Genomic DNA, 27683 nt, shown 5'->3' on the forward strand with positions numbered 1-27683 from the left:
GTCAATGGGGTCAATGGGGTCAATAGGGTCAATAGGGTCAATGGGGGACTTTTGGGGTCAATAGGATCAATGGGGTCAATGGGGTCAATGGGGCGAATGGGGTCAATAGGATCAATGGGGGACATTTGGGGTCAATGGGGTCAATGGGGTCAATAGGGTCAATGGGACCAATGGTGTCAATGGGGTCAATAGGATCAATGGGGGACATTTGGGGTCAATGGGGTCAGTAGGATCAATGGGACCAATGGGGTCAATAGGATCTATGGGGTCAATGGGGTCTATGGAGGACATTTGGGGTCAATGGGACCAATGGGGTCAATAGGATCAATGGGACCAATGGGGTCAATAGGATCTATGGGGTCAATGGGGTCTATGGAGGACATTTGGGGTCAATGGGGTCAATGGGGCGAATGGGGTCAATAGGGTCAACGGGGGCCATTTGGGGTCAGTGGGGCCAATGGGATCAATGGGATCAATGGGGTCAATAGGATCAATGGGGTCAATGGGGTCTATGGGGTCAATAGGGTCAATGGGGTCAATGGGGTCAATGGGGACATTTGGGGTTAATGGGGTCAATGGGGCATATGGGGTCTATGGGGGACATTTGGGGTCTATGGGGTGAATGGGGTTAATGGGGACACTGGGGTCAATAGGGTCAATAGGGTCAATGGGGGACATTTGGGGTCTATGGGGCCAATAGGATCAATGGGGTCAATGGGGTCAATGCGGGCATTGGGGTGAATTGGGGACATTTGGGGTCTATGGGGACACTGGGGTCATTGGGGTCAATGGGGTCAATGGGGGACATTTGGGGCCAATGGGGTCAATGGGGTCAATAGGGTCGATGGGGGACATTTGGGGTCAATGGGGTCAATGGGGCCAATGGTGTCAATGGGGTCAATAGGATCAATGGGGGACATTTAGGGTCAATGGGGTCAATAGGATCAATGGGACCAATGGGGTCAATAGGATCTATGGGGTCAATGGGGTCTATGGAGGACATTTGGGGTCAATGGGGTCAATGGGGCGAATGGGGTCAATAGGGTCAATGGGGGACATTTGGGGTCAATGGGGTCAATGGGGCCAATGGGGTCAATAGGGTCAATAGGATCAATGGGGGACTTTTGGGGTCAATGGGATCAATGGGGTCAATGGGGTCAATAGGGTCAATGGGGTCAATAGGGTCAATAGGATCAATGGGGGACATTTGGGGTCAATGGGGTCAATGGGGTCAATGGGGTCAATGGGGCAAATGGGGTCAATAGGGTCAATGGGGGAAATATGGGGTCAATGGGGTCAATGGGGTCAATAGGATCAATGGGGTCAATGGGGTCAATGGGGGACATTTGGGGTCAATAGGATCAATGGGGGACATTTGGGGTCAGTGGGGTCAATAGGGTCAATGGGGTCAATGGGGCAAATGGGGTCAATAGGGTCAATGGGGGAAATATGGGGTCAATGGGGTCAATGGGGTCAATAGGATCAATGGGGTCAATGGGGTCAATGGGGGACATTTGGGGTCAATAGGATCAATGGGGGACATTTGGGGTCAGTGGGGTCAATGGGGTCAATAGGATTAATGGGGTCAATGGGGTCAATGGGGGACATTTGGGGTCAATAGGATCAATAGGGTCAATGGGGTCAATGGAGCGAATGGGGTCAATAGGGTCAATGGGGGACATTTGGGGTCAATGGGGTCAATGGGGCCAATGGGGTCAATAGGGTCAATAGGATCAATGGGGGACTTTTGGGGTCAATGGGATCAATGGGGTCAATGGGGTCAATAGGATCAATGGGGGACATTTGGGGTCAATGGGGTCAATGGGGCCAATGGGGTCAATGGGACCAATGGGGTCAATAGGATCTATGGGGGACATTTGGGGTCTATAGGGACACTGGGGTCAATGGGGTCAATGGGGATCAATAGGGTCAATGGGAGCAATAGCATCAATGGGGTCAATGGGGACATTTGGGGTCAATGGGGATCAATGGGGTCAATGGGGCCAATGGTGTCAATGGGGTCAATAGGGTCAATGGGGGACATTTGGGGTCAATGAGGTCAATGGGGCCAATGGGGTCAATAGGGTCAATAGGATCAATGGGGGACATTTGGGGTCAATGGGGCCAATGGTGTCAATGGGGTCAATAGGGTCAATGGGGGACATTTGGGGTCAATGGGGTCAATGGGGCCAATGGGGTCAATAGGGTCAATAGGATCAATGGGGGACATTTGGGGTCAATGGGGGCAATAGGATCAATGGGGTCAATGGGGACATTTGGGGTCAATGGGACCAATGGGGTCAATAGGATCAATGGGGTCAATGGGGTCAATAGGATCAATGGGGGACATTTGGGGTCAATGGGGTCAATGGGGCCAATGGGGTCAATGGGGTCAATAGGGTCAATCGGGGACATTTGGGGTCAATAGGATCAATGGGGTCAATAGGATCAATGGGGTCAATGGGGTCAATAGGATCAATGGGGGACATTTGGGGTCAATGGGGTCAATGGGGCCAATGGGGTCAATGGGGGCAATAGGATCAATGGGGTCAATGGGGACATTTGGGGTCAATGGGACCAATGGGGTCAATAGGATCAATGGGGTCAATGGGGTCAATAGGATCAATGGGGGACTTTTGGGGTCAATAGGATCAAGGGGGTCAATAGGATCTATGGGGGACATTTGGGGTCAATGGGGTCAATGGGGCCAATGGGGTCAATAGGGTCAATAGGGTCAATGGGGGACATTTGGGGTCAATAGGATCAATGGGGTCAATAGGATCAATGAGGTCAATGGGGTCAATGGGGTCAATGGGGGCGGCGCCACCCTCCGCCCTTCCCACCTTCAGCTGCCGCACTTCCTCCTCCGTCATCTCCTCCGATGACGTCACGACCTCTGACGTCAGCTCCGATGACGTCACCGCCGCCATCGCCCCTCCCCCCCCCCTTCAATTCCGCGACCCCCAACCACCGGCACAGCGCCGCAGCAGCCGCAGCAGCCTCCACTTCCGCCTCGTCTCGGTCAGCACTTCCGGTTGTCGCCACTTCCGCTTTGTGTTGTCAGCACATCCGGTTCTCAGCACTTCCGGGTTTCGGGATACCGCCCAGAGGTGGGGAGTTTTTTTTTATGGGGGTGGGGGGGGAGGGGAAAATTAAAGGGTTTGGGGTCTCCCAGGATCCGGGGGGCACTTATGGGGTCATCAGTGTCACTTATGGGGTCATCAGTGTCACTTATGGGGTCTCAGTGCGGCTTATGGGGTCCCCAATGTCCCCAGTGCCACTTATGGGGTTTCAATGCCACTTATGGGGTCTCAATGACCCCAAAGTCACTTATGGGGTCTCAGTGTCACTTATGGGGTCTCAGTGCGGCTTATGGGGTCTCAGTGCCACTTATGGGGTCTCAATGACCCCAATGTCACTTATGGGGTCTCAGTGTGGCTTATGGGCTCTCAGTGTCACTTATGGGGTTTCAACGTCACTTATGGGGCCTCAGTGCCACTTATGGGGTTTCAGTGCCACTTATGGGGTCTCAGTGACCCCAGTGTCACTTATGGGGTCTCAGTGCTGCTTATGGGGTCATCAGTGTCCCCCAATGTCACTTATGGGGTCTCAGTGCGGCTTATGGGGTCTCAATGACCCCAGTGTCACTTATGGGGTCTCAATGCCACTTATGGGGTCTCAGTGCGGCTTATGGGGTCATCAGTGACCCCCAGTGTCACTTATGGGGTCTCAGTGCCACTTATGGGGTCCCCAATGTTGCTTATGGGGTCTCCAATGACCCCAGTGTCACTTATGGGGTCTCAGTGCGGCTTATGGGGTTTCAGTGTCACTTATGGGGTCTCAATGTCACTTATGGGGTCTCAGTGTCACTTATGGGGTCCCCCAATGACCCCAAAGTCACTTATAGGGTCCCCAATGCCACTTATGGGGTCTCAATGACCCCAATGTCACTTATGGGGTCTCAATGTCACTTATGAGGTCCCCAATGCCACTTATGGGGTCTCAATGACCCCAATGTCACTTATGGGGTCTCAGTGCCACTTATGGGGTCTCAGTGTCCCCCAATGCCACTTATGGGATCTCAATGCCACTTATGGGGTCCCCAATGTTGCTTATGGGGTCTCCAATGACCCCAGTGTCACTTATGGGGTCTCAGTGCCACTTATGGGGTCTCAATGTCCCCCAGTGTCACTTATGGGGTCATCAGTGTCACTTATGGGGTCTCAATGCCACTTATGGGGTCATCAGTGTCACTTATGGGGTCTCAGTGCCACTTCTGGGATCTCAATGTCACTTATGGGGTCTCAGTGCCCTTTATGGGGTCTCAGTGTCCCCCAATGTCACTTATGGGGTCTCAGTGCGGCTTATGGGGTTTCAGTGCCACTTATGGGGTCTCAATGACCCCAATGTCACTTATGGGGTTTCAGTGCCACTTATGGGGTCTCAATGCCACTTATGGGGTCCCCAATGACCCCAAAGTCACTTATGTGGTCTCAGTGCCACTTATGGGGTCCCCAATGTTGCTTATGGGGTCCCCAATGTCCCCAGTGTCACTTATGGGGTGTCAGTGACAGTTATGGGGTCTCAATGACCCCAGTGTCACTTATGGGGTCATCAGTGTCACTTATGGGGTCTCCGTGCGGCTTATGGGGTCCCCAATGCCACTTATGGGGTCTCAATGACCCCAAAGTCTCTTATGGGGTCGCAGTGTCACTTATGGGGTCCCCAATGTCCCCAGTGCCACTTATGGGGTTTCAATGCCACTTATGGGGTCTCAATGACCCCAGTGTCACTTATGCGGTTTCAGTGCCACTTATGGGGCCATCAATGACACTTATGGGGTCTCAGTGCCGCTTATGGGGTCATCAGTGTCCCCCAATGCCTCTTATGGGGTCTCAGTGCCGCTTATGGGGTCATCAGTGTCCCCCAATGCCTCTTATGGGGTCTCAGTATCATTTATGGGGTCCCCAATGACCCCAATGTCACTTATGGGGTTTCAGTGCCACTTATGGGGTCATCAGTGTCCCCCTGTGTCACTTATGGGGCCTCAGTGCCACTTATGGGGTCTCAATGACCCCAATGTCACTTATGGGGTCTAAGTGTCCCCCAGTGTCACTTATGGGGTCTCAATGACCCCAATGTCACTTATGGGGTCTCAATGTCACTTATGAGGTCCCCAATGTTGCTTATGGGGTCTCCAATGACCCCAGTGTCACTTATGGGGTCTCAGTGCCACTTATGGGGTCTCAATGTCCCCCAGCGTCACTTATGGGGTCTCAATGACCCCAGTGTTACTTATGGGGTCCCCAGTGTCACTTATGGGGTCTCAATGCCACTTATGGGGTCCCCAAAGTCCTCGAGTGCCACTTATGGGGTTTCAATGCCACTTATGGGGTCCCCTATGACCCCATTGTCACTTATGGGGTTTCAGTGTGGCTTATGGGGTCCCCAATGACCCCAATGTCACTTATGGGGTCTCAATGTCACTTATGGGGTCCCCAATGTCACTTATGGGGTCTCAGTGCCACGTATGAAGTCCCCAATGACCCCAGTGTCACTTATAGGGTTTCAATGACACTTATGGGGTCTCAATGTCACTTATGGGGTCTCAATGACCCCAATGTCATTTATGGGTCCCCAATGTCACTTATGGGGTCCCCATTGTTGCCAGTAATGGGGTCTCAATGACCCCAATGTCACTTATGGGGTTTCAATGCCACTTATGGGGTCTCAGTGCGGCTTATGGGGTCTCAGTGTCCCCCAGTGTCACTTATGGGGTCTCAGTGCCACTTATGGGGTCCCCAATGACCCCAAAGTCACTTATGGGGTCTCAGTGCCACTTATGGGGTCATCAGTGTCCCCCAGTGTCACTTATGGGGTCTCAGTGCGGCTTATGGGGTCTCAATGACCCCAATGTCACTTATGGGGTCTCAGTGTCCCCCAGTGTCACTTATGGGGTCTCAATGACCCCAATGTCACTTATGGGGTTTCAGTGCCGCTTATGGGGCCATCAATGTCACTTATGGGGTCTCAGTGTCACTTATGGGGTCATCAGTGTCCCCCAATGTCACTTATGGGGTCTCAGTGCCGCTTATGGGGTCATCAGTGTCCCCCAGTGTCACTTATGGGGTCCCCAATGACCCCAAAGTCACTTATGGGGTCTCAGTGCCACTTATGGGGTTTCAGTGCCACTTATGGGGTCCCCAATGACCCCAATGTCACTTATGGGGTCTCAGTGCCAGTTATGGGGCCATCAATGCCACTTATGGGATCTCAATGTTTCTTATGGGGTCTCAGTGCCCCTTATGGGGTCTCCAATGACCCCAATACCACTTATGGGGTCTCATTGCCGCTTATGGGGTCATCAGTGTCCCCCAGTGTCACTTATGGGGTTTCAATACCACTTATGGGGTCTCAGTGCCCCTTATGGGGTCCCCATTTGCCCCCATTGATGGGAGAGGGCGTGGCCACGCGACCGGAAGTGGGCGTGTCCCCGCTAAGCCCCGCCCTCCTCCCTTTCCCACCATCTCTCCCGTTACCGTTGCCCCGCCCCCATCCCCGCCATGGCGCCGAGGCCACGCCCCCCCGACCAACGCCGCGACCGGATTGGCTGTGGGCGAGACGCTGGAACACGCCCCCTCTCTGTAGCCACGCCCACCTCAGCTCAAGGCCACGCCCCCTTTCTCGCCCCCCCCCCATCGACGTCCAATCGACGTTCGGCTCCGCCTCCCTGTCGTGACGTCATCGACTTGGCCACGCCCCCTTTCGGACCTCTGGGTCGTGGTCAACGTGTGGCCTCATTTGCATAACCACGCCCCCTCTGCTGCGCCCCATAGGGACCCATAGAGCCCCAGAGAGACCCCATAAAACCCCATAGCGACCCATAGAGACCCATAGAGACCCCACACAGACCCCATAGAGACCCATAGAGACCCCATAGGGACCCATAGAGACCCAGAGAGACCCACAGGACCCCATAGGGACCCATAGAGACCCATAGGGACCCACAGGACCCCATAGGGACCCATAGAGACCCAGAGAGACCCAGAGTGACCCCATAAAACCCCATAGCGACCCATAGAGACCCATAGGGACCCATAGCAACCCATAAAGACCCATAGGGACCCATAAAGACCCATAGGGACCCATAGAGACCCATAGAGACCCATGGAGCCCCATAGAGACCCCATAGGAACTCATAGGGACCCATAGGGACCCATAGAGACCCATAGCGACCCATAGAGACCCCATAGGGCCCCATAGGGACCATTAGAGCCCCATAGAGACCCCATAGGAACTCATAGGGACCCATAGGGACCCATAGAGACCCACAGAGACCCATAGAGACCCATAGAGTCCCATAGGACCCCATAGAGACTCATAGAGATCCACAGGGACCCATAGAGCCCCATAGAGACCCCATAAGGACCCATAGAGGTCTCTATGGGGTCCCTATGGGTCTCTATAGTTCCTTATGAGTTCCTATGGGGTCTCTGTAGGGTTTCTATGGGGCTCTATGGGTCTCTATGGGTCACTGTGGGCCTCTATGGGGTTTTTGTGGGTCCCTATGTGTCTCTATGGGGTCTCTATTAGTCCCTATGGGTCCCTATGGGTCGCTATGGTCCCTATGGGTCTCTATGGGTCTCTGTGGGTCTTTATGGGTCACTATGGGACTCTATGGGTCTCTATGGGTAGCTATGGGGTTTTATGGGGTCCCTATGGGTCTCTATGGGGTCTCTATGGCCTTTATGGGTCCTTATGGGGTCTCAATGTGTTCCTATGTGTTCCTATGGGTCTCTATGGGACTCTATGGGTCTTTCTGGGTCACTATGGGGCTCTATGGATTGCTATGGGGTCTTATGGGGTTTCTATGGGTCCCTATGGGTCTCTATGGGTCCCTATGGGTCCCTATGGGTCTCTATGGGGTCTCTGTGGGGCTCTATGGGATCTCATGGGGTTCCATGGCTCTCTATATATTCCTATGGGTCTCTATGGGTCCCTATGGGGTCTCTATGGGTCCCTATGGGGTCTCTATGGGGTATCTATGGGTCTCTGTGGGGTCTCTATGTATGTCTGGGGCACTATAGGGTCTCTATGGAGTCTCTATGGGTCCCTATGCGTTTCCATGTGGTCTCTATGCGGTCCATTGTATCCTATGAGGTTCCTATGGGTCGCTATGGGGCTCCATGGGTCTCTATGGGGCTCTATGGGTCGCTATGGGGTCCCTATGGGTCGCTATGGGGTCCCTATGGGTCTCTATGGGTCTCTATGGGTCCCTATGGGTCCCTATGGGTCTCTATGGGTCCCTATGGGTCTCTATGGGTCTCTATGGGTCCCTATGGGTCTCTATGGGTCTCTATGGGTCCCTATGGGTCTCTATGGGTCCCTATGGGTCTCTATGGGTCTCTATGTGTCCCTATGGGTCTCTATGGGTCCCTATGGGTCTCTATGGGTCTCTATGGGTCCCTATGGGTCCCTATGGGTCTCTATGGGTCTCTATGGGTCTCTATGGGTCCCTATGGGTCTCTATGGGTCCCTATGGGTCTCTATGGGTCTCTATGTGTCCCTATGGGTCTCTATGGGTCCCTATGGGTCTCTATGGGTCTCTATGGGTACCTATGGGTCTCTATGGGTCTCTATGGGTCCCTATGGGTCTCTATGGGTCTCTATGGGTCCCTATGGGTCTCTATGGGTCTCTATGGGTCCCTATGAGTCTCTATGGGCCCCTATGAGTCTCTATGGGCCCCTATGGATCCCTATGGGTCCCTATGGGTCTCTGTGGGGTCTCTATGGGTCTCTATGGGTCCCTATGGGTCTCTATGGGTCTCTATGGGGCTCTATGGGTCCCTATGGGTCCCTATGAGTTTCTATGGGTCTCTATGGGTCCCTATGGGTCTCTATGGGGCAGCCAGCCCCGTTGCCCCACAAGCAGCCGTATCCCACTGCCCCCATTGCCCCCAGTGACCCCAAAGCCCCCGTTGACCCCAATGACGACACGGAGGCGGAGCTGGGGGGGAAAGCCGAGCTTCATTGGGGTCAAAGGTCGAAGGTCGAAGGTCAAAGGTCAGTCCCTCCACATGACCTCCACCTCATCCGTGCGGTACCTGAGCGGACAGCAGGGTGTCACTGCGGCCCCATTGACCCCAATGTCCCCTTTAGACCCCATAACGCCCCCACTGACCCCAATGGCCCCATTCACCCCGTTGACCCCATTGACCCCATTGACCCCATTGAGACCCCATGAACCCCATTGACCCCATTGTTCCATTGACCCTATTGACCCCATTGACCCCATTCAGACCCCATGAACCCCATTGACCCCATTGTCCCCATTGACCCTGTAAACCCCATTGACCCTATTGACCCCATGGCCTCCATTGACCCTATTGACCCCATTGACCCTATTGAGACCCCATTGACCCCATTGTCCCCATTGACCCTGCAGACCCCATTGACCCCATTGTCCCCATTGACCCTGTAGACCCCGTTGACCCTATTGACCCCATTGAGACCCCATGAACCCCAATGACCCCATTGTCCCCATTGACCCTATTGACCCCATTGTCCCCATTGACCCCAATATCCCTATTGATCCCATTGACCCCATTGAGACCCCATGGACCCCATTGTCCCCATTGAGACCCCATGAACCCCATTGACCCCATTGTTCCCATTGACCCTATTGACCCCACTGTCCCCATTGACCCTATTGACCCCATTGTCCCCATTGAGACCCCATTGACCCCATTGTCCCCATTGACCCTGTAGACCCCGTTGACCCTATTGACCCCATTGAGACCCCACTGACCCCATTGTCCCCATTGACCCTATTGACCCCACTGTCCCGATTGACCCTATTGACCCCATTGAGACCCCATGGACCCCATTGACCCTATTGACCCCAATGCCCCCATTGCCCCCATTGTCCCCACTGCCCCCATTGACCCCATTGACCCTATAGACCCTATTGACCCCAATGCCCCCATTGCCCCCATAGACCCCATTGACCCCATTGACCCCATAGACCCCATTGAGCCCAATGCCCCCATAGACCCCAATGTCCCCATTGACCCCATTGTCCCCATTGACCCCAAAGCCCCCATTGACCCCAATGCCCCCATTGCCCCCATTAACCCTATAGACCCCATTGACCCCAAAGCCCCCATTGACCCCAATTGACCCCATTGTCCCCATTGATCCCATTGACCCCATAGACCCCAATTTCCTCTTTATTCCCCATAACGACCCCACTGCCCCCATTGCCCCCATTGTCCCCAATGCCCCCATTGACCCCATTGACCCTATAGACCCCATTGCCCCCATTGACCCTATAGACCCCATTGCCCCCATTGACCCTATAGACCCCATTGACCCCAATGCCCCCATTGACCCCAATGTCCCCATTGACCCCATTGTCCCCATTGACCCCAATGCCCCCATTGCCCCCATTAACCCTATAGACCCCATTGACCCCAATGCCCCCATTGACCCCATAGACCCCAATGTCCCCGTTGCACCCATTGACCCCATTGACCCTATAGACCCCATTGACCCCAATGCCCCCATTGACCCCATAGACCCCATTGCCCCCATTGACCCTATAGACCCCATTGACCCCAATGCCCCCATTGACCCCATTGACCCCATAGACCCCAATGTTCCCATTGACCCCAATGCCCCCGTTGCCCCCATTGACCCCAAAGCCCCCATTGACCCCAATTCCCCCATTGACCCTATAGACCCCATTGACCCGAATGCCCCCAATGCCCCCATTGACCCTATAGACCCCATTGACCCCATTGACCCTATAGACCCCATTGACCCCAATGCCCCCACTGCCCCCATTGCCCCCATTGCCCCCACTGCCCCCCCCGACCCCAAAGTCCCCCCCCGACCCCAAATCCCACCTCTGCGTGATCCCGGAGTCGCGGATGTCGGTGCTCATCCCGCAGCGCAGCATCTCCCAGCCGGCCTGAGCGATCATCGCCCCGTTGTCCACGCAGAACCTGCGGCCATATTGACCCCATTGAGACCCCGTCCGCCCCACTGGGACCCCACTGACCCCACTGAGACCCCACTGAACCCATTGAGACCCCACTGAACCCATTGAGACCCCATTGGCCCCACTGAACCAGCTGAAACCCTATTAACCCCACTGAAACCCCACTGACACCACTGAAACCCCATTGACCCCATTAAGACCCCACTGACCCCATTGAGACCCCACTGACCCCATTGAGACCCCACTGATCAGATTGAACCCGCTGAAACCCCACTGACCCCATTGAGACCCCATTGAACCCCCATTGACTCCATTAAGACCCCATTGACCCCATTAAGACTCCATTGATCCCACTGAGACCCCACTGACCCCATTGAGACCCCACTGACCCCATTGAAACCCCATTGACCCCATTGAAACCCCACTGAACCCACTGAAACCCCATTGACCCCACTGAGACCCCACTGACCCCATTGAGACCCCACTGATCCCATTGAGACCCCATTAACACCACTGAAACCCCACTGACCCCACTGAGACCCCACTGATCCCATTGAGACCCCATTAACACCACTGAAACCCCACTGACCCCACTGAGACCCCACTGATCCCATTGAGATCCCATTGACCCCATTGAACCCACTGAAACCCCATTGACCCCATTGAGACCCCACTGACCCCACTGAGACCCCACTGACCCCATTAAGAACCCATGAGACCCCATTGGCTCCACTGAACCAACTGAAACCCTATTAACCCCACTGAAACCCCACTGACCCCATTGAGACCCCATTAACTTCACTGAGACCCCACTGACCCCATTTACCCCACTGACCCCAATTCCCCCGATGTCCCCATTGACCCCACAACCCTCTGACCCCATAACCCCGTGACCCCACAACCCCACTTCCCCCATAACCCCTGTGACCTCATAACCCCATTGACCCCAATGCCCCCCCATTGACCCCACAACCCCCTGACCCCATAACCCCACTTCCCCCATATCCCCCTGACCCCATAACCCCATTGACCCCACAACCCCACTTCCCTCATAACCCCATTGACCCTATAACCCCATTGACCCCACTGACCCCATTGCCCCCATTGACCCCATAACCCCCCTGACCCCATAACCCCCTGACCCCATAACCCCATTGACCCCACAACCCCGTGACCCCATAACCCCATTGACCCCATAGACCCCACTGACCCCAATGCCCCCATTGACCCCATAACCCCTGACCCCATAACCCGCGACTCCATAACCCCATAACCCTCCAACCCCCTGACCCCATAACTCCATAACCCCATAACCCCACTTCCCCCATAACCCCCTGACCCCAATGCCCCCATTGACCCCATTGCCCCCATTGACCCCATAGACGCCAATGCCCCCATTGACCCCACAACCCCCCAGACCCCATAACTCCCTGACCCCATAACCCCACTTCCCCCATAACCCCGACCCCATTTACTCCACTGACCCCAATGCCGCCATTGACCCCACAACCCCGACCCCATAACCCCCGTGACCCCCCCGACCCCATAACCCCTGACCCCATAACCCCCCTGACCCCATAACCCCATTGACCCCATTTACTCCACTGACCCCAATGCCCCCATTGACCCCATAACCCCTGACCCCATAACCCGCGACCCCATAACCCCATAACCCTCCAACCCCCTGACCCCATAACCCCATAACCCCACTTCCCCCATAACTCCTTGACCCCACTGACCCCAATGCCCCCATTGACCCCACAACCCCGACCCCATAACCCCCATGACCTTCCTGACCCCATAACCCCTGACCCCATAACCCCGTGACCCCACAACCCCGTGACCCCATAACTGCATTGACCCCATAGACCCCACTGACCCCAATGCCCCCATTGCCCCCATAACCCCTGACCCCATAACCCACAACCCCATAACCCCATAACCCTCCAACCCCCTGACCCCATAACCCCATAACCCCACTTCCCCCATAACCCCCTGACCCCATAACCCCATTGACCCCACAGACCCCAATGCCCCCATTGACCCCATTGCCCCCATTGACCCCATAGATGCCAATGCCCCCATTGACCCCACAACCCCCCAGACCCCATAACTCCCTGACCCCATAACCCCACTTCCCCAATAACCCCGACCCCATTTACTCCACTGACCCCAATGCCCCCATTGACCCCATAACCCCGACCCCATAACCCGCGACCCCATAACCCCATGACCCTCCAACCCCCTGACCCCATAACCCCATAACCCCACTTCCCCCATAACCCCCTGACCCCATAACCCCATTGACCCCACAGACCCCAATGCCCCCATTGCCCCCATTGACCCCAATGCCCCCATTGACCCCATAGACGCCAATGCCCCCATTGACCCCACAACCCCGACCCCATAACCCCCGTGACCCCCCTGACCCCATAACCCCATTGGCCCCACAACCCCATGACCCCCTGACCCCCCTGACCCCATAACCCCTGACCCCATAACCCCATTGACCCCACAACCCCGTGACCCCCTGACCCCCCTGACCCCATAACCCCTGACCCCATAACCCCATTGACCCCACAACCCCGTGACCCCATAACCGCATTGACCCCATAACCCCCTGACCCCATAACCCCATAACCCCACTTCCCCCATAACCCCGACCCCATAACCCCATTGACCCCACAGACCCCAATGCCCCCATTGACCCCAATGCCCCCAATGCCCCCATTGCCCCCATTGACCCCATAACCCCCCTGACCCCATAACCCCCCTGACCCCATAACCCCTGACCCCACAACCTGTCATCGCTGGCGCAGAGCCGCGCCCCCCTGGAGCTGCACATCACCTCCAGCATCTCCTGCAGCCGGCCGTTACCTATGGGGTCACCCCAAAAACCCCATAAACCCCGCTGACCCCAACGGCACCCCGTTGACCCCATAAGCCCCATAGACCCCAATGTGACCCCAAAAACCCCATAAACCCCGCTGACCCCAACAGCACCCCATTGGCCCCATAAGCCCCATAGACCCCAATGCGACCCCATTTCCCCCATAGACCCCATTGATCCCATTGGGATCCCATTGACCCCATAGACCCCAATGGCCTCATAGACACCATAGACCCCAATGTGACCCCAAAAACCCCATAAACCCCACTGACCCCAATGCCACCCCATTTCCCCCATAGACCCCATTGATCCCATAGGGACCTCATTGTCCCATAGACCCCAATGGCCACGTTGACCCCACAGACCCCGTTGACCCCAAAGCCCCCATTTACCCTACAACCCCCACTGCCCCCACTGCCCCCATTGCCCCCATTTCCCCCATTGACCCCATTGACCCCATTGTCTTCAATTCACCCTATTGACTCCAAAGCTCCCATTGACACCATTGCCCCCATTTCCCCCATTGACCCCAATGCCCCCAATGCCCCCAATGCCCCCAATGCCCCCATTGCCCCCATTTCCCCCATTGCCCCCATTGCCCCCAATGCCCCCAATGCCCCCAATGCCCCCATTGCCCCCATTTCCCCCATTGCCCCCATTGCCCCCAATGCCCCCATTGCCCCCATTGCCCCCATTTCCCCCATTGCCCCCAATGCCCCCAATGCCCCCATTGCCCCCATTGCCCCCATTGCCCCCAATGCCCCCATTGCCCCCATTGCCCCCATTGCCCCCATTGCCCCCATTTCCCCCATTTCCCCCATTTCCCCCATTGCCCCCATTGCCCCCAATGCCCCCATTGCCCCCATTGCCCCCATTGCCCCCATTTCCCCCATTGCCCCCATTGCCCCCAATGCCCCCATTGCCCCCAATGCCCCCATTGCCCCCAATGCCCCCATTGCCCCCATTGCCCCCATTGCCCCCATTGCCCCCATTTCCCCCATTGCCCCCAATGCCCCCATTGCCCCCATTGCCCCCATTGCCCCCATTGCCCCCATTGCCCCCATTTCCCCCATTGCCCCCATTGCCCCCAATGCCCCCATTGCCCCCATTTCCCCCATTGCCCCCATTGCCCCCATTGCCCCCATTGCCCCCATTGCCCCCATTTCCCCCATTGCCCCCATTGCCCCCAATGCCCCCATTGCCCCCATTGCCCCCATTTCCCCCATTGCCCCCATTGCCCCCATTGCCCCCATTGCCCCCATTGCCCCCAATGCCCCCATTGCCCCCATTGCCCCCATTGCCCCCATTGCCCCCAATGCCCCCAATGCCCCCATTGCCCCCATTTCCCCCATTGCCCCCATTGCCCCCATTGCCCCCATTGCCCCCATTGCCCCCATTGCCCCCATTGCCCCCATTTCCCCCATTGCCCCCATTTCCCCCATTGCCCCCATTGCCCCCATTGCCCCCATTGCCCCCATTTCCCCCATTGCCCCCATTTCCCCCATTGCCCCCATTGCCCCCAATGCCCCCATTGCCCCCAATGCCCCCATTGCCCCCATTGCCCCCATTGCCCCCATTGACCCCATTTCCCCCATTGCCCCCAATGCCCCCATTGCCCCCATTGCCCCCATTGCCCCCATTTCCCCCATTGCCCCCATTGCCCCCAATGCCCCCATTGCCCCCATTGCCCCCATTGCCCCCATTGCCCCCAATGCCCCCAATGCCCCCATTGCCCCCATTGCCCCCATTGCCCCCATTGCCCCCAATGCCCCCAATGCCCCCATTGCCCCCATTGCCCCCATTGCCCCCATTGCCCCCAATGCCCCCAATGCCCCCATTGCCCCCATTGCCCCCATTGCCCCCATTGACCCCAAAGCCCCGACCCACATCCGACGCCCCCGACGAGGAGCAGCTCTGTTGCCCGTGTGAGCGCCATGGCGCGCTCCGCCACCTCCACCAACATGGCGAACGCCGTCTCCTACCCCATAAAACCCCCCCCCCCCACCCCAAAAAAAAGGTCAAAGGTCACCCCGAAACCCCGCCGGCGAACCCCAAATCCCCAACGCACGGAAAATCCCGTCAAAAAACCCTAAAAATCCCGCGCAAAACGCAACAGGGTGGCCCCAAAAAAGACGTGGTGAGGCCAAAATCCCACAAAGTGACACCAAAGTCACCCTAAGTGACCCCAAAGCCACACTAAGTGACACCGAAGCCACAAAATGACCCCAAATCCCCCAAAATGACCCCAAATCCCCATTCATGACCACAAAATGTCCCTCAATTCCCCCAAAATGACCCTAAAATGTCCCTAAAATGACCCCAAATCCCCATTAATGACCCCAAAATGTCCCCGAAATCCCCATTCATGATCCCAAAATGTCCCCAAAATGTCCCCAAAATCCCCATTAATGATCCCAAAATCACTCAAATGACCCCAAAATCCCCCACAATTGACCCCAAATCCCCGAAAATGACCCCAAAATCCCCAAAGTGACCCCAAATCTCCATTAATGACCCCAAAATCCCCATTAATGACCCCCAAATGAACCCAAAATCCCCAAAATGACCCCAAATCCCCATTAATGACCCCAAAATCCCCAGTGTGACCCCAAATCCCCCTAAATGACCCTAAATCCCCCCCAAATGACCCCAAAATCCCCCCAAAATGACCCCAAATCCACCCCTAATCCTCACAGTTCACCCCAAAATGACCCCAAATGACCCCAAAATCCCCATTAATGACCCCAAGATGTCCCCAAAATCCCAATAATGACCCCCAAATCCCCAAAGTGACACCAAAATCCCGTAAAATGACCCCAAAATCCCCATTAATGACCCCAAAATGTCCCCAAAATCCCCAGTAATGACCCCAAATCCCCCCAAAATGACCCCAAAATCCCCATTAATGACCCCAAAATGACCCCAAAATGCGCAAAATGACCCCAAAATCCCCATTAATGACCCCCAAATGAACCCAAAGTCCCCAAAATGACCCCAAAATCCCCAAAATGACCCCAAATCCCCATTAATGACCCCCAAATGTCCCTAAAATGACCCCAAAATCCCCATTAATGACCCCAAAACGGCCCAAAAATCCCCTGTAATGACCCCAAATCCCCCCAAAATGACCCCAAAATCCCCATTACTGACCCAAATCCCCCCAAAATGACCCCAAAATCCCCATTAATGACCCCAAAACGTCCCCAAAATCCCCATTAGTGACCCCAAAATCACTCAAATGACCCCAAAATCCCCCACAATTGACCCCAAATCCCCCAAAATGACCCCAAAATCCCCATTAATGACCCCAAAATCCCCCAGTGACCCAAAATCCTCCCAAAATGACCCAAAATCCCCCCAAAATGACCCCAAAATCCCCCCAAAATGACCCCAAATCCTCACAGTTGACCCCAAAATGACCCCACATGACCCCAAATCCCCCAAAGTGACCACAAATCCCCCCCAAATGACCCCAAATCCCCCCAAATGACCCCAAAATCGCCCCAAATGACCCCAAATCCACCCCAAATCCTCACAGCTGACCCCAAAATGACCCCAAATGACCCCAAAATCCCCAAAATGACCCCAAAATCCCCATAAATGACCCCCAAACCCACCACAAAATGACCCCAAATCCCCCCAAAATGACCCCAAATTCACCCCAAATCCTCACAGTTGACCCCAAAATGACCCCAAATGACCCCAAATCCCCATTAATGACCCCAAAATGTCCCCAAAATCGCCATGAATGACCCCAAAATGTCCCTAAAATGACCCCAAAATCCCCATTAATGACCCCAAAATCACTCAAATGACCCCAAAATCCCCCAGAATTGACCCCAAAATCCCCATTAATGACCCCAAAATGTCCCTGAAATGTCCCCGAAATCCCCATTAATGACCCCAAAATCACTCAAATGACCCCAAAATCCCCCACAATTGACCCCAAATCCCCCAAAATGACCCCAAAATCCCCATTAATGACCCCAAATCCCCATTCATGACCCCCAAATGACCCCAAAATGTCCCTAAAATGACCCCAAAATATCTCTGAAATCTGCATTAATGACCCCAAAATGTCCCTAAAATGACCCCAAAATCCCCATTAATGACCCCCAAATCCCCAAAATGACCCCAAATCCCCCAAAATGACCCCAAATCCCCATTCATGACCACAAAATGTCCCTAAAATGAACCCAAAATCCCCATTAATGACCCCGAAATCCCCCACAATTGACCCCAAATCCGCCACAATTGACACCAAATCCCCCAAAATGAACCCAAAATCCCCAAAGTGACCCCAAAATCCCCTAAAATGACCCCAAAATCCCCATTAATGATCCCAAAATCACTCAAATGACCCCAAAATCCCCCACAATTGACCCCAAATCCCCCTAAATGACCCCAAAATCCCCATTAATGACCCTAAAATGACCCTGAAATGACCCCAAAATCCCCATTCATGACCCCAAAATGACCCCAAAATCCCCCAAAATGACCCCCAAATCCCCATTAATGACCCCAAAATGACCCAAAGTCCCCTAAAATGAACATTAATGACCCCAAAATCCCCATTAATGACCCCAAAATCCGCACAGTGACCCCAAAATCCCATGAATGACCCCAAAATGTCCCCAAAATCCCCCAAAATGACCCTAAAATGTCCCCAAAATCCCCATTAATGATCCCAAAATCACTCAAATGACCCCAAAATCCCCCACAATTGACCCCAAATCCCCCCAAATGACCCCAAAACGTCCCCGAAATCCCCAAAAATGACCCCAAAATCCCCTCAAAATGACCCCAAATCCCCATTAATGACCCCCAAATGTCCCCAAAATCCCCCAAAATGACCCCAAAATTCCCAAAATGAGCCCAAATCCCCTAAAATGACCCCCAAATGTCCCCAAAATCCCCCAAAATGACCCCAAAATCCCCATTCATGACCCCAAAATGTCCCCAAAATGACCCCCAAATGACCTCCAAATCCCCATTCATGACCCCAAAATGTCCCCCAGTTCCCCATTAATGACCCCAAAACGTCCCCAAAATCCCCATTAATGATTGCAAAATCACTCAAATGACCCAAAAATCCCCCACAATTGACCCCAAATCCCCCAAAATGACCCCAAAATCCCCCAAATGACCCCAAAATCCCCCAAATGAACCCAAAATCCCCATTAATGACCCCAAAATGAACCCAAAATCCCCCCAAAATGACCCCAAAATCCCCAAAATGACCCCAAAATATCCCTGAAATCTCCATTACTGACCCCCAAATGACCCCAAAATCACCAAAGTGACCCCCAAATCCCCATTAATGACCCCAAAATGACCCCAAAATCTCCATTAATGCCCCAAAATCCCCATTAATGACCCCGAAATGACCCCAAAAATCCCCAAAGTGACCCCAAAATCCCCCCCAAATGACTCCAAATCCACCCCAAATCCTCGTAGTTTACCCCAAATGACCCCAAATCCCCCAAATTGACCCCAAAACCCTCAAAATGACCCCAAAATCCCCCAAAGTGACCCCAAATCCTCACATTTGACCCCAAAATGACCCCACATGACCCCAAAATCCCCCTAAATGACCCCAAAACCCCCATAAATGACCCCAAAATCCCCCACATGACTCCAAAATCCACCCTAAATGACCCCAAATCCACCTCAAATCCTCACAGCTGACCCCAAAATGCCCCCACATGACCCCAAATCCCCCAAAATGACCCCAAACCTTCCCCAATGACCCCAAATCCCCCAAATCCCCCCTAAATGACCTCACCCCCCCCCCAAAATGACCCTAAATCCACCCCAAGTCCTCACAGCTGACCCTAAAATGAAACCTCATGACCCCAAATCCCCCCAAAATGACCCCAAAATGACCCCAAAATGACCCCAAATCCCCCCCAAATGACTCCAAAATCCCCCCAAATGACCCCAAATCCACCCCAAATCCTCACAGCTGACCCCAAAATGACTCCAAATGACCCCACATGACCCCAAAATCCCCCAAAGTGACCCCAAATCCCCCCAAAATCCCTCCAAAATGACCCCAAAATCCCCCCAAAATGACCCCAAATCCACCCCAAATCCTCACAGTTGACCCCAAAATGACCCCACATGACCCCAGAATCCCCCAAATGACCCCAAATCCCCCCAAATCCCCCAAAGTGACCCCAAAATCCCCCCACAATGACCCCAAATCCACCCCAAATCCTCACAGCTGACCCTAAAATGTCCCCACATGACCCCAAAACCCCCATAAATGACCCAAACCCCCCCCAAATGACCCCAAATCCCCCCAAATCCCCCCAAAATGACCTCAACCCCCCCCCAAAATGACCCTAAATCCACCCCAAGTCCTCACAGCTGACCCTAAAATGACCCCAAATTCCCCCAAATCCCCTCAAAACCCCCATAAATGACCCCAAATCCCCCCCAAATGACCCCAAAATCCCCCCCAAAATGATCCAAAATCCACCCCTAATCCTCACAGTTGACCCCAAAATGACCCCACATGACCCCAAATCCCCCAAAGTGACCCCAAATCCCCCTAAATGACCCCAAATCCCCCCAAAATCCCCCAAAATGACCCCAAAATCCCCCCAAAATGACCCCAAATCCACTCCAAATCCTCACAGCTGACCCCAAAATGACCCCACATGACCCCAAAATCCCATAAATGACCCCAAATCCCCCCAAAATGACCCCAAAATCCCCAAAATGACCCCAAAATATCCCTGAAATCTCCATTACTGACCCCCAAATGACCCCAAAATCACCAAAGTGACCCCAAAATCCCCATTAATGACCCCAAAATGACCCCAAAATCTCCATTAATGCCCCAAAATCCCCATTAATGACCCCGAAATGACCCCAAAAATCCCCAAAGTGACCCCAAAATCCCCCCCAAATGACTCCAAATCCACCCCACATCCTCGTAGTTTACCCCAAATGACCCCAAATCCCCCCAAAATGACCCCAAAACCCCCAAAATGACCCCAAAATCCCCCAAAGTGACCCCAAATCCTCACATTTGACCCCCAAATGACCCCACATGACCCCAAATCCCCCAAAGTGATCCAAAATCCCCCAAAATGACCCCAAAACCCCCCAAAATGACCCCAAATCCACCCCAAAACCTCACAGTTGACCCCAAAATGACCCCAAATGACCCCAAATCCCCCTAAATGACCCCAAAATCCCCCAAAGTGACCCAAAATCCTCCCAAAATGACCCCAAATCCCCCCAAAATGACCTCAAAGCCCCCCTCAAATGACCCCAAATCCACCCCAAATCCTCACAGTTGACCCCAAAATGACCCCAAATGACCCCAAATCCCCCAAAGTGACCCCAAATCCCCCAAAATGACCCCACATGATCCCAAATCCCCCCAAAACGACCTCAAAATCACCCCAAAATGACCCCAAATCCACCCCAAATCCTCACAGCTGACCCCAAAATGGCTTCAAGCGACCCCAAATCCCCCAAAATGACCCCAAAACCCCCATAAATGACCCCAAAATCCCCCAAAGTGACCCCAAATCCTCCCAAAATCCTCCAAATGACCCCAAAATGACCCCACATGACCCCAAATCCCCCATAAATGACCCCAAATCCCCCAAAATGACCCCAAATCCCCCAAAGTGACCCCAAATCCCCCTAAATGACCCCAAATCCCCCCAAATCCCCATAAATGACCCAAAATCCCCCCCAAATGCCCCCAAATCCACCCAAATCCTCACAGTTGACCCCAAAATGACCCCACATGACCCCAAATTCCCCATAAATGACCCCAACAACCCCCAAAATGACCCCAAATCCCCCAAATGACCCCAAATCCACCCCAAATCCTCACAGTTGACCCCAAATGACCCCAAATCCCCCTAAATGACCCCAAATGACCCCAAATCCCCCTAAATGACCCCAAAATCCCCCCAAATGACCCCAAAATGACCCCACAAAGGCTCCTCGCCCACCTGGACGGACAGACAGACGTCCTCAGCCGTGGCGGCACCCGAAGACAGCAGGGATGGGGCCAGGGCCTGAGGGGTCACGTGGGGTCACGGGGTCACGTGGGGTCACGAGGGGTCAGGTGGTGTCAGTGGGGTCACATGGGGTCACGAGGGGTCACGTGGGGTCACAGGGTCACGTGGGGTCACGAGGGGTCAGGTGGTGTCAGAGGGGTCACATGGGGTCACGAGGGGTCACATGGGGTCACGTGGGGTCAGGTGGGGTCACGAGGGGTCAGGTGGTGTCAGTGGGGTCACATGGGGTCATGGCGTCAGGCAGGGTCAGGAGGGGTCATGGGGTCACATGGGGTCACGTAGGATCATGGGGTCAGGCGGGGTCACATGGGGTCACGGGGGTCATGGGGTCACATGGGGTCACGAGGGGTCAGGTGGTGTCAGTGGGGTCACATGGGGTCACGAGGGGTCACGTGGGGTCACGAGGGGTCAGGTGGTGTCAGTGGGGTCACATGGGGTCACGTGGGGTCACGGGGTCAGGCAGGGTATGGTGGGGTCACCAGGGGTCATGTGGGGTCATGGGGTCAGGTGGGGTCACGTGGGGTCACAAGGGGTCGGGTGGGGTCATGGGGTCAAATGGGGTCACGTGGGTTCATGGGGTCAGGTGGGGTCAGGTGGGGTCACCAGGGGTCAGGTGGGGTCATGGGGTCAAATGGGGTCACGTGGGGTCATGGGGTCTCGAGGGGTCAGGTGGTGTCGTGGGGTCACATGGGGTCATGGGGTCAGACAGGGTCACATGGGGTCATGGGTCGGGCGGGGTCATGGGGTCAAATGGGGTCACGTGGGGTCATGGGGTCACACGGGGTCACGAGGGGTCAGGGGGTCACCTGGGGTCATGTGGGGCCATGGGGTCAGACGGGGTCACGTGGGGTCACCAGGGGTCAGACGGGGTCATATGGGGTCACGAGGGGTCATGGGGTGATGTAAGGTCATGGGGTCAGGTGGGGTCACATGGTGTCAGAGGGTGACAGGGTCAGATGGGGTCACATGGGGTCATGAGAGGTCACAGGGTCATGGGGTCAGGTGGGGTCCCTATGGGGTCACTATGGGGTCACGGAGGTTCCTATGGGGTCCTATGGGGTCCCTATGGGATCCTATGGGGTCAGGGGGTCCTTAGGGGTCACTGTGGTCTTTATGGGGTCCTATGGAGACAAGGGGTCTCTATGGGGTCACCATGGTCCCCATGGGATCCTATGGGGTCAGGAGGTCCCTATGGGGTCACTCTGGTCCCTATGGGTTCCTATGGGGTCAAGGAGTCCCTATGGGGTCACGGAGGTTCCTATGGGGTCAGGGAGTCCCTATGGGATCCTATGGGGTCACTCTGGTCTCTATGAGGTCCTATGGGGTCAGGAGGTCCCTATGGGGTCCTATAGGATCCTATAGGGTCTGGGAGTCTCTATGGGGTCACTGAGGTTCCTATGGGGTCAGGGGGTTCTTAAGGGATTCTATGGGGTCACTCTGATCTCTATGGGATCCTATGGGGTCACTATGGTTCCTATGGGATCCTATGGGGTCAGAGGGACCCTATGGGGTCCTATGGGGTCAAGGGGTCCCTATGGGGTCACCGTGGCCCCTAGGAGTTCCTATAGGGTCTGGGAGTCTCTATGGGGCCACTGAGGTTCCTATGGGGTCAGGAGGTCCCTATGGGGTCACTATGGTTCCTATGGGGTCCTATGGGGTCAGGGAGTCTCTATGGGGTCACTGAGGTTCCTATGGGGTCAGGGGGTTCTTAAGGGATCCTATGGGGTCACTCTGGTCTCTATGGGATCCTATGGGTTCAGGGGGTCCCTATGGGGTCACTATGGTTCCTATGGGATCCTATGGGGTCAAGGGGTCTCTATGGGGTCACCATGGTCCCCATGGGTTCCTATGGGGTCAGGGAGTCTCTATGGGGTCACTGAGGTTCCTATGGGGTCAGGAGGTCCCTATGGGGTCACTATGGTTCCTATGGGGTCCTATGGGGTCAGGGAGTCTCTATGGGGTCACTGAGGTTCCTATGGGGTCAGGAGGTCCCTATGGGGTCACTATGGCTCCTATGGGGTCCTATGGGGTCAGGGAGTCTCTATGGGGTCACTGAGGTTCCTATGGGGTCAGGGGGTTCTTAAGGGATCCTATGGGGTCACTCTGGTCTCTATGGGATCCTATGGGTTCAGGGGGTCCCTATGGGGTCACTATGGTTCCTATGGGATCCTATGGGGTCAAGGGGTCTCTATGGGGTCACCATGGTCCCCATGGGTTCCTATGGGGTCAGGGAGTCTCTATGGGGTCACTGAGGTTCCTATGGGGTCAGGAGGTCCCTATGGGGTCACTATGGTTCCTATGGGGTCCTATGGGGTCAGGGAGTCTCTATGGGGTCACTGAGGTTCCTATGGGGTCAGGAGGTCCCTATGGGGTCACTATGGCTCCTATGGGGTCCTATGGGGTCAGGGAGTCTCTATGGGGTCACTGAGGTTCCTATGGGGTCAGGGGGTTCTAAGGATCCTATGGGGTCACTCTGGTCTCTATGGGGTCCTATGGGGTCAAGGAGTCTCTATGGGGTCACTGAGGTTCCTATGGGGTCATGGGGTCCCTATTGGATCGTATGGGTTTTGGGGGTCCCTATGGGGTCACTATGGTTCCTATGGGATCCTATGGGGTCAAGGGGTCCCTATGGGGTCACCGTGGCCCCTATGAGTTCCTATCGGGTCTGGGAGTCTCTATGGGGTCACTGAGGTTCCTATGGGGTCAGGGGTCCGTATGGGATCCTATGGGGTCACTGTGGTCTCTACGGGATCCTATGGGGTCAAGGGGTCTCTATGGGGTCACCATGGTCCCCATGGGTTCCTATGGGGTCAGGGAGTCCCTATGGGGTCACTGAGGTTCCTATGGGGTCAGGGGATCCTTATGGGATCGTATGGGTTCAGGGGGTCCCTATGGGGTCACTGTGGTCTCTATGGGATCCTATGGGGTCAAGGGGTCTCTATGGGGTCACCATGGTCCCCATGGGTTCCTATGGGGTCAGGGAGTCTCTATGGGGTCACTGAGGTTCATATGGGGTCAGGGGGTCCCTATGGGATCCTATGGGGTCACTCTGGTCCCTATGGGGTCTTATGGGGTCATGGGGCCCTTATGGGGTCCTGGGGACTCTTAAAGGGCCAGCGCTCACCTCGATGTGCGACAGCAGCCCCGAAAAGGACACGTCCATCCCCTTCACCACGTAGGGCAGCTCCAGCAGCCGTGTTCCCCTGCAGCAACACGCCACCACACGCGTGACGACACGCCACCACACGCGTGACGACACGCGTGACCACGTGTGGTAAGAAGCACGAGAACACGTGGGAACATGCAATAAACACGTGAGAGCGCAGCAGGACGCGTCAGACATGACAACACGCGAAGACACGTGTGATCACGTGTGAAAAAAGGCGGGAGAACACGTGAAGACGCGCGGGAACGCATGGAAGAGGGGCGAGAACACGTGAGAGCGTGTCGGGAAACGTAACACGCTGTGACACGTGACGACACACAACCACACACGTGACGATGTCCAGCAACACGCGTGGCCACGTGGAGGAAGAGGGAACGCGTGAAAACACGCCGAAAACACGTAGCAACATGTGAGAACACGGCATGTTGGCACATGTAACAACACGTGACCACACGTGTGACAACATATGACAACATGCATGACCCTATGTGACAAGAGCTGTGAGGACACGCAAAAACACGCGGCCAACATGTGAGAACACGCGAGGACACGCCAGAAAACACGACGTGTTTGTGACGTGCGTGATGACATACGATAACACGCGTGACCAGATGCTACGGGAAGCACAACAACACAAGACTGACACGCGAGAACACGCAAGAACACGCCAAGACACCCGATACGTCGTGAGGCATGACGACATACAACAGCACATGTGACGACACGCGTGGCCGCGCGCAACGGGAGGCTTGAGAACACGTGAGAACACGTGAAAACACACGAAAAAGATGAGAGCACGGGAGGAGACGCGAGGAAACACAGCAAACACGCAACGACACGACAGTAAACGGCCACGTAGGACCCCACACGCGTGAACACGCGTGACAACACGCGTGAACACGCGTGACGCCGCACCCCTCTTCACCTCTTAGCCATCTGCTCCACGTTGTAACCCGGGCTGGGATCGTTGGAGATCTGCATGCGACAACAACACGCGTGTGAGGGGATGCTGACACGCTTACACACGCGTGTGCGAGGCGCGACACGCGTGTTGGCGTGACCTGGAGGAGCCGAGCCACGCGATCCAAGCAGTTCCCAACCGCAATGTCCAAAGTTTCGCCAAAAATCCGGTAGCGGCGGCGCGAGAAGGCGATCACCTGCGGGGAACACGCGTGTGCTGGCGTGTTGTGGCGTGTTGTGGCGTGTTGGGGTGGTGTGTCGCCCCCCCGGCTGCCCTCACGGGGTTTTGGGGGGTGTTTGTGGGTGTTGTCATGTGATGTCGTGGCATCTGGTCACGTGTCGGGGCAGGCGGTCATGTATGTTGTCACGTGTGGTCACGTGTTGAAGTCACGTGTCGGCTCCCAGGCGCCATCTTGGGTGTCTGGGGCGTGTTTGTGGGTGTTCACGTGCGCCGAGACACACGATTGTGATCTGCCATCACGCGTGTTGACACGTGAGCTCACGTGTTCCCACATGTGCTCACGTGTGATCGCGTGTCGAAGCCTTGTGTTGGGTTCTGGGTGTCCCTATGTGATTTTAGGGGTGTTTGTGGGCGTTGTCACGTGACATCGTGGCGTGTGGTCACATGTCGGGGCAGGCGGTCACGTATGTTGTCACGTGTTGTCACGTGTTAAAGCACCTTTTTGGCCTACGGTGGGTGCTTCTGGGTGCTGCCTTCCCCCCATCACCCCAAATCCCCCCCACACCACCCCAAAACCCCCCCCAACACCCCAAATCCCCCCCCATCTCCCCCCATTGCCCCCAACCACCCCCCAAAATCCCCCCATCCTCCATCACCCAAATCCCCCCCATCTCCCCCCATTACCCCCATCACCCCAAATCCCCCCATTAACCCCCACTTCTCCCCCCATTCCCCCAAATCCCCCCATCACCCCAAATCCCCACATCGTCCATCACCCCAAATCCCCCCCATCTCCCCCCATCACCCCATTAACCGCCCCATCTTCCCCCATTCCCCCATCTCCCCCCATCCCCCCAAATCCCCCCTTTCTCCCCCCATCTCCCCCCATTACCCCCCATCCCCCTATCCCCCCAAATCCCCCCCATTCCCCCCATCTCCCCCCATTACTCCCATCTCCCCCCATCACCCCAAAATCCCCCCATCTCCCCAACTCCCCCCTTTCTCCCCCCATCTCCCCCCATCCCCCCAAATCCCCCCCTTTCTGCCCCCATCACCCCAAATCCCCCCCATCTCCCCCCATCACCCCTTATCTCCCCCCCATCACCCCAAATCCCCCCCCATTCCCACATCTCCCCCCATCGTCCCAAATCCCCCCTTTCTCCCCCCATTTCCCCCATCACCCCCCATCCCCCCAAATCCCCCCTTCTCCCCCCATCCCCCCAAAATGCCCCCCATCCTCCCATCTCCCCACATTCCCCCCCATGTCCCCCCACCTCCCCCCATCACCCCAAATCCCCCCCATCACCCCAAATCCCCCATTTTCTCCCCCCATTCCCCCTTTCTCCCCCATCACCCCAAATCCCCCCCTTCTCCCCCCATCCTCCATCACCCCAAATCCCCCCCATCCCCCCATCTCCCCCCATCACCCCAAA

The 27683-nt window shown here is 55.4% G+C and overlaps 2 protein-coding genes and 1 long non-coding RNA gene across 6 annotated transcripts in view; 1 reads left to right on the top strand and 2 right to left on the bottom strand.

The window, feature by feature from the left end:
- LOC149913294 (telomerase protein component 1-like) overlaps window positions 1–2981 on the bottom strand; it is a 53424-nt gene extending 50443 nt beyond the window's left edge. Inside the window, 1 exon segment of the mRNA XM_090130229.1 lies at window positions 2844–2981. Coding sequence (XP_089986355.1) covers window positions 2844–2930 — 87 coding nt within the window. The 5' untranslated portion in view covers window positions 2931–2981.
- A 39-nt stretch (window positions 2982–3020) lies between these two features.
- On the top strand, window positions 3021–25652 carry LOC149913295 (uncharacterized). The gene is made up of 2 exons (XR_016461348.1): window positions 3021–3110; window positions 25055–25652. It is a non-coding gene; the product is annotated as an uncharacterized LOC149913295 (long non-coding RNA).
- Window positions 9009–27683, bottom strand: part of OSGEP (O-sialoglycoprotein endopeptidase) — a 32291-nt gene continuing 13616 nt past the window's right edge. For 2 of the 4 annotated variants that reach the window (XM_090130218.1, XM_090130217.1), the window contains 8 exons: window positions 26171–26266; window positions 26035–26084; window positions 25068–25146; window positions 21875–21940; window positions 15780–15870; window positions 13804–13879; window positions 10908–11006; window positions 9009–9104 (listed from right to left, as the gene is read on the bottom strand). In XM_090130218.1, coding sequence (XP_089986344.1) covers window positions 9065–9104; window positions 10908–11006; window positions 13804–13879; window positions 15780–15870; window positions 21875–21940; window positions 25068–25146; window positions 26035–26084; window positions 26171–26266 — 597 coding nt within the window. In that variant the 3' untranslated portion in view covers window positions 9009–9064. The remainder of the gene's footprint in view (window positions 9105–10907; window positions 11007–13803; window positions 13880–15779; window positions 15871–21874; window positions 21941–25067; window positions 25147–26034; window positions 26085–26170; window positions 26267–27683) is intronic. The other 2 variants (XR_016461338.1, XM_090130219.1) reach the window with 2 other exon arrangements.

This window comes from Phasianus colchicus, chromosome 39 (genome assembly GCF_987193195.1).
Source record: "Phasianus colchicus chromosome 39, bPhaCol1.hap1.1, whole genome shotgun sequence".
NCBI classification, from domain to species: domain Eukaryota; kingdom Metazoa; phylum Chordata; class Aves; order Galliformes; family Phasianidae; genus Phasianus; species Phasianus colchicus.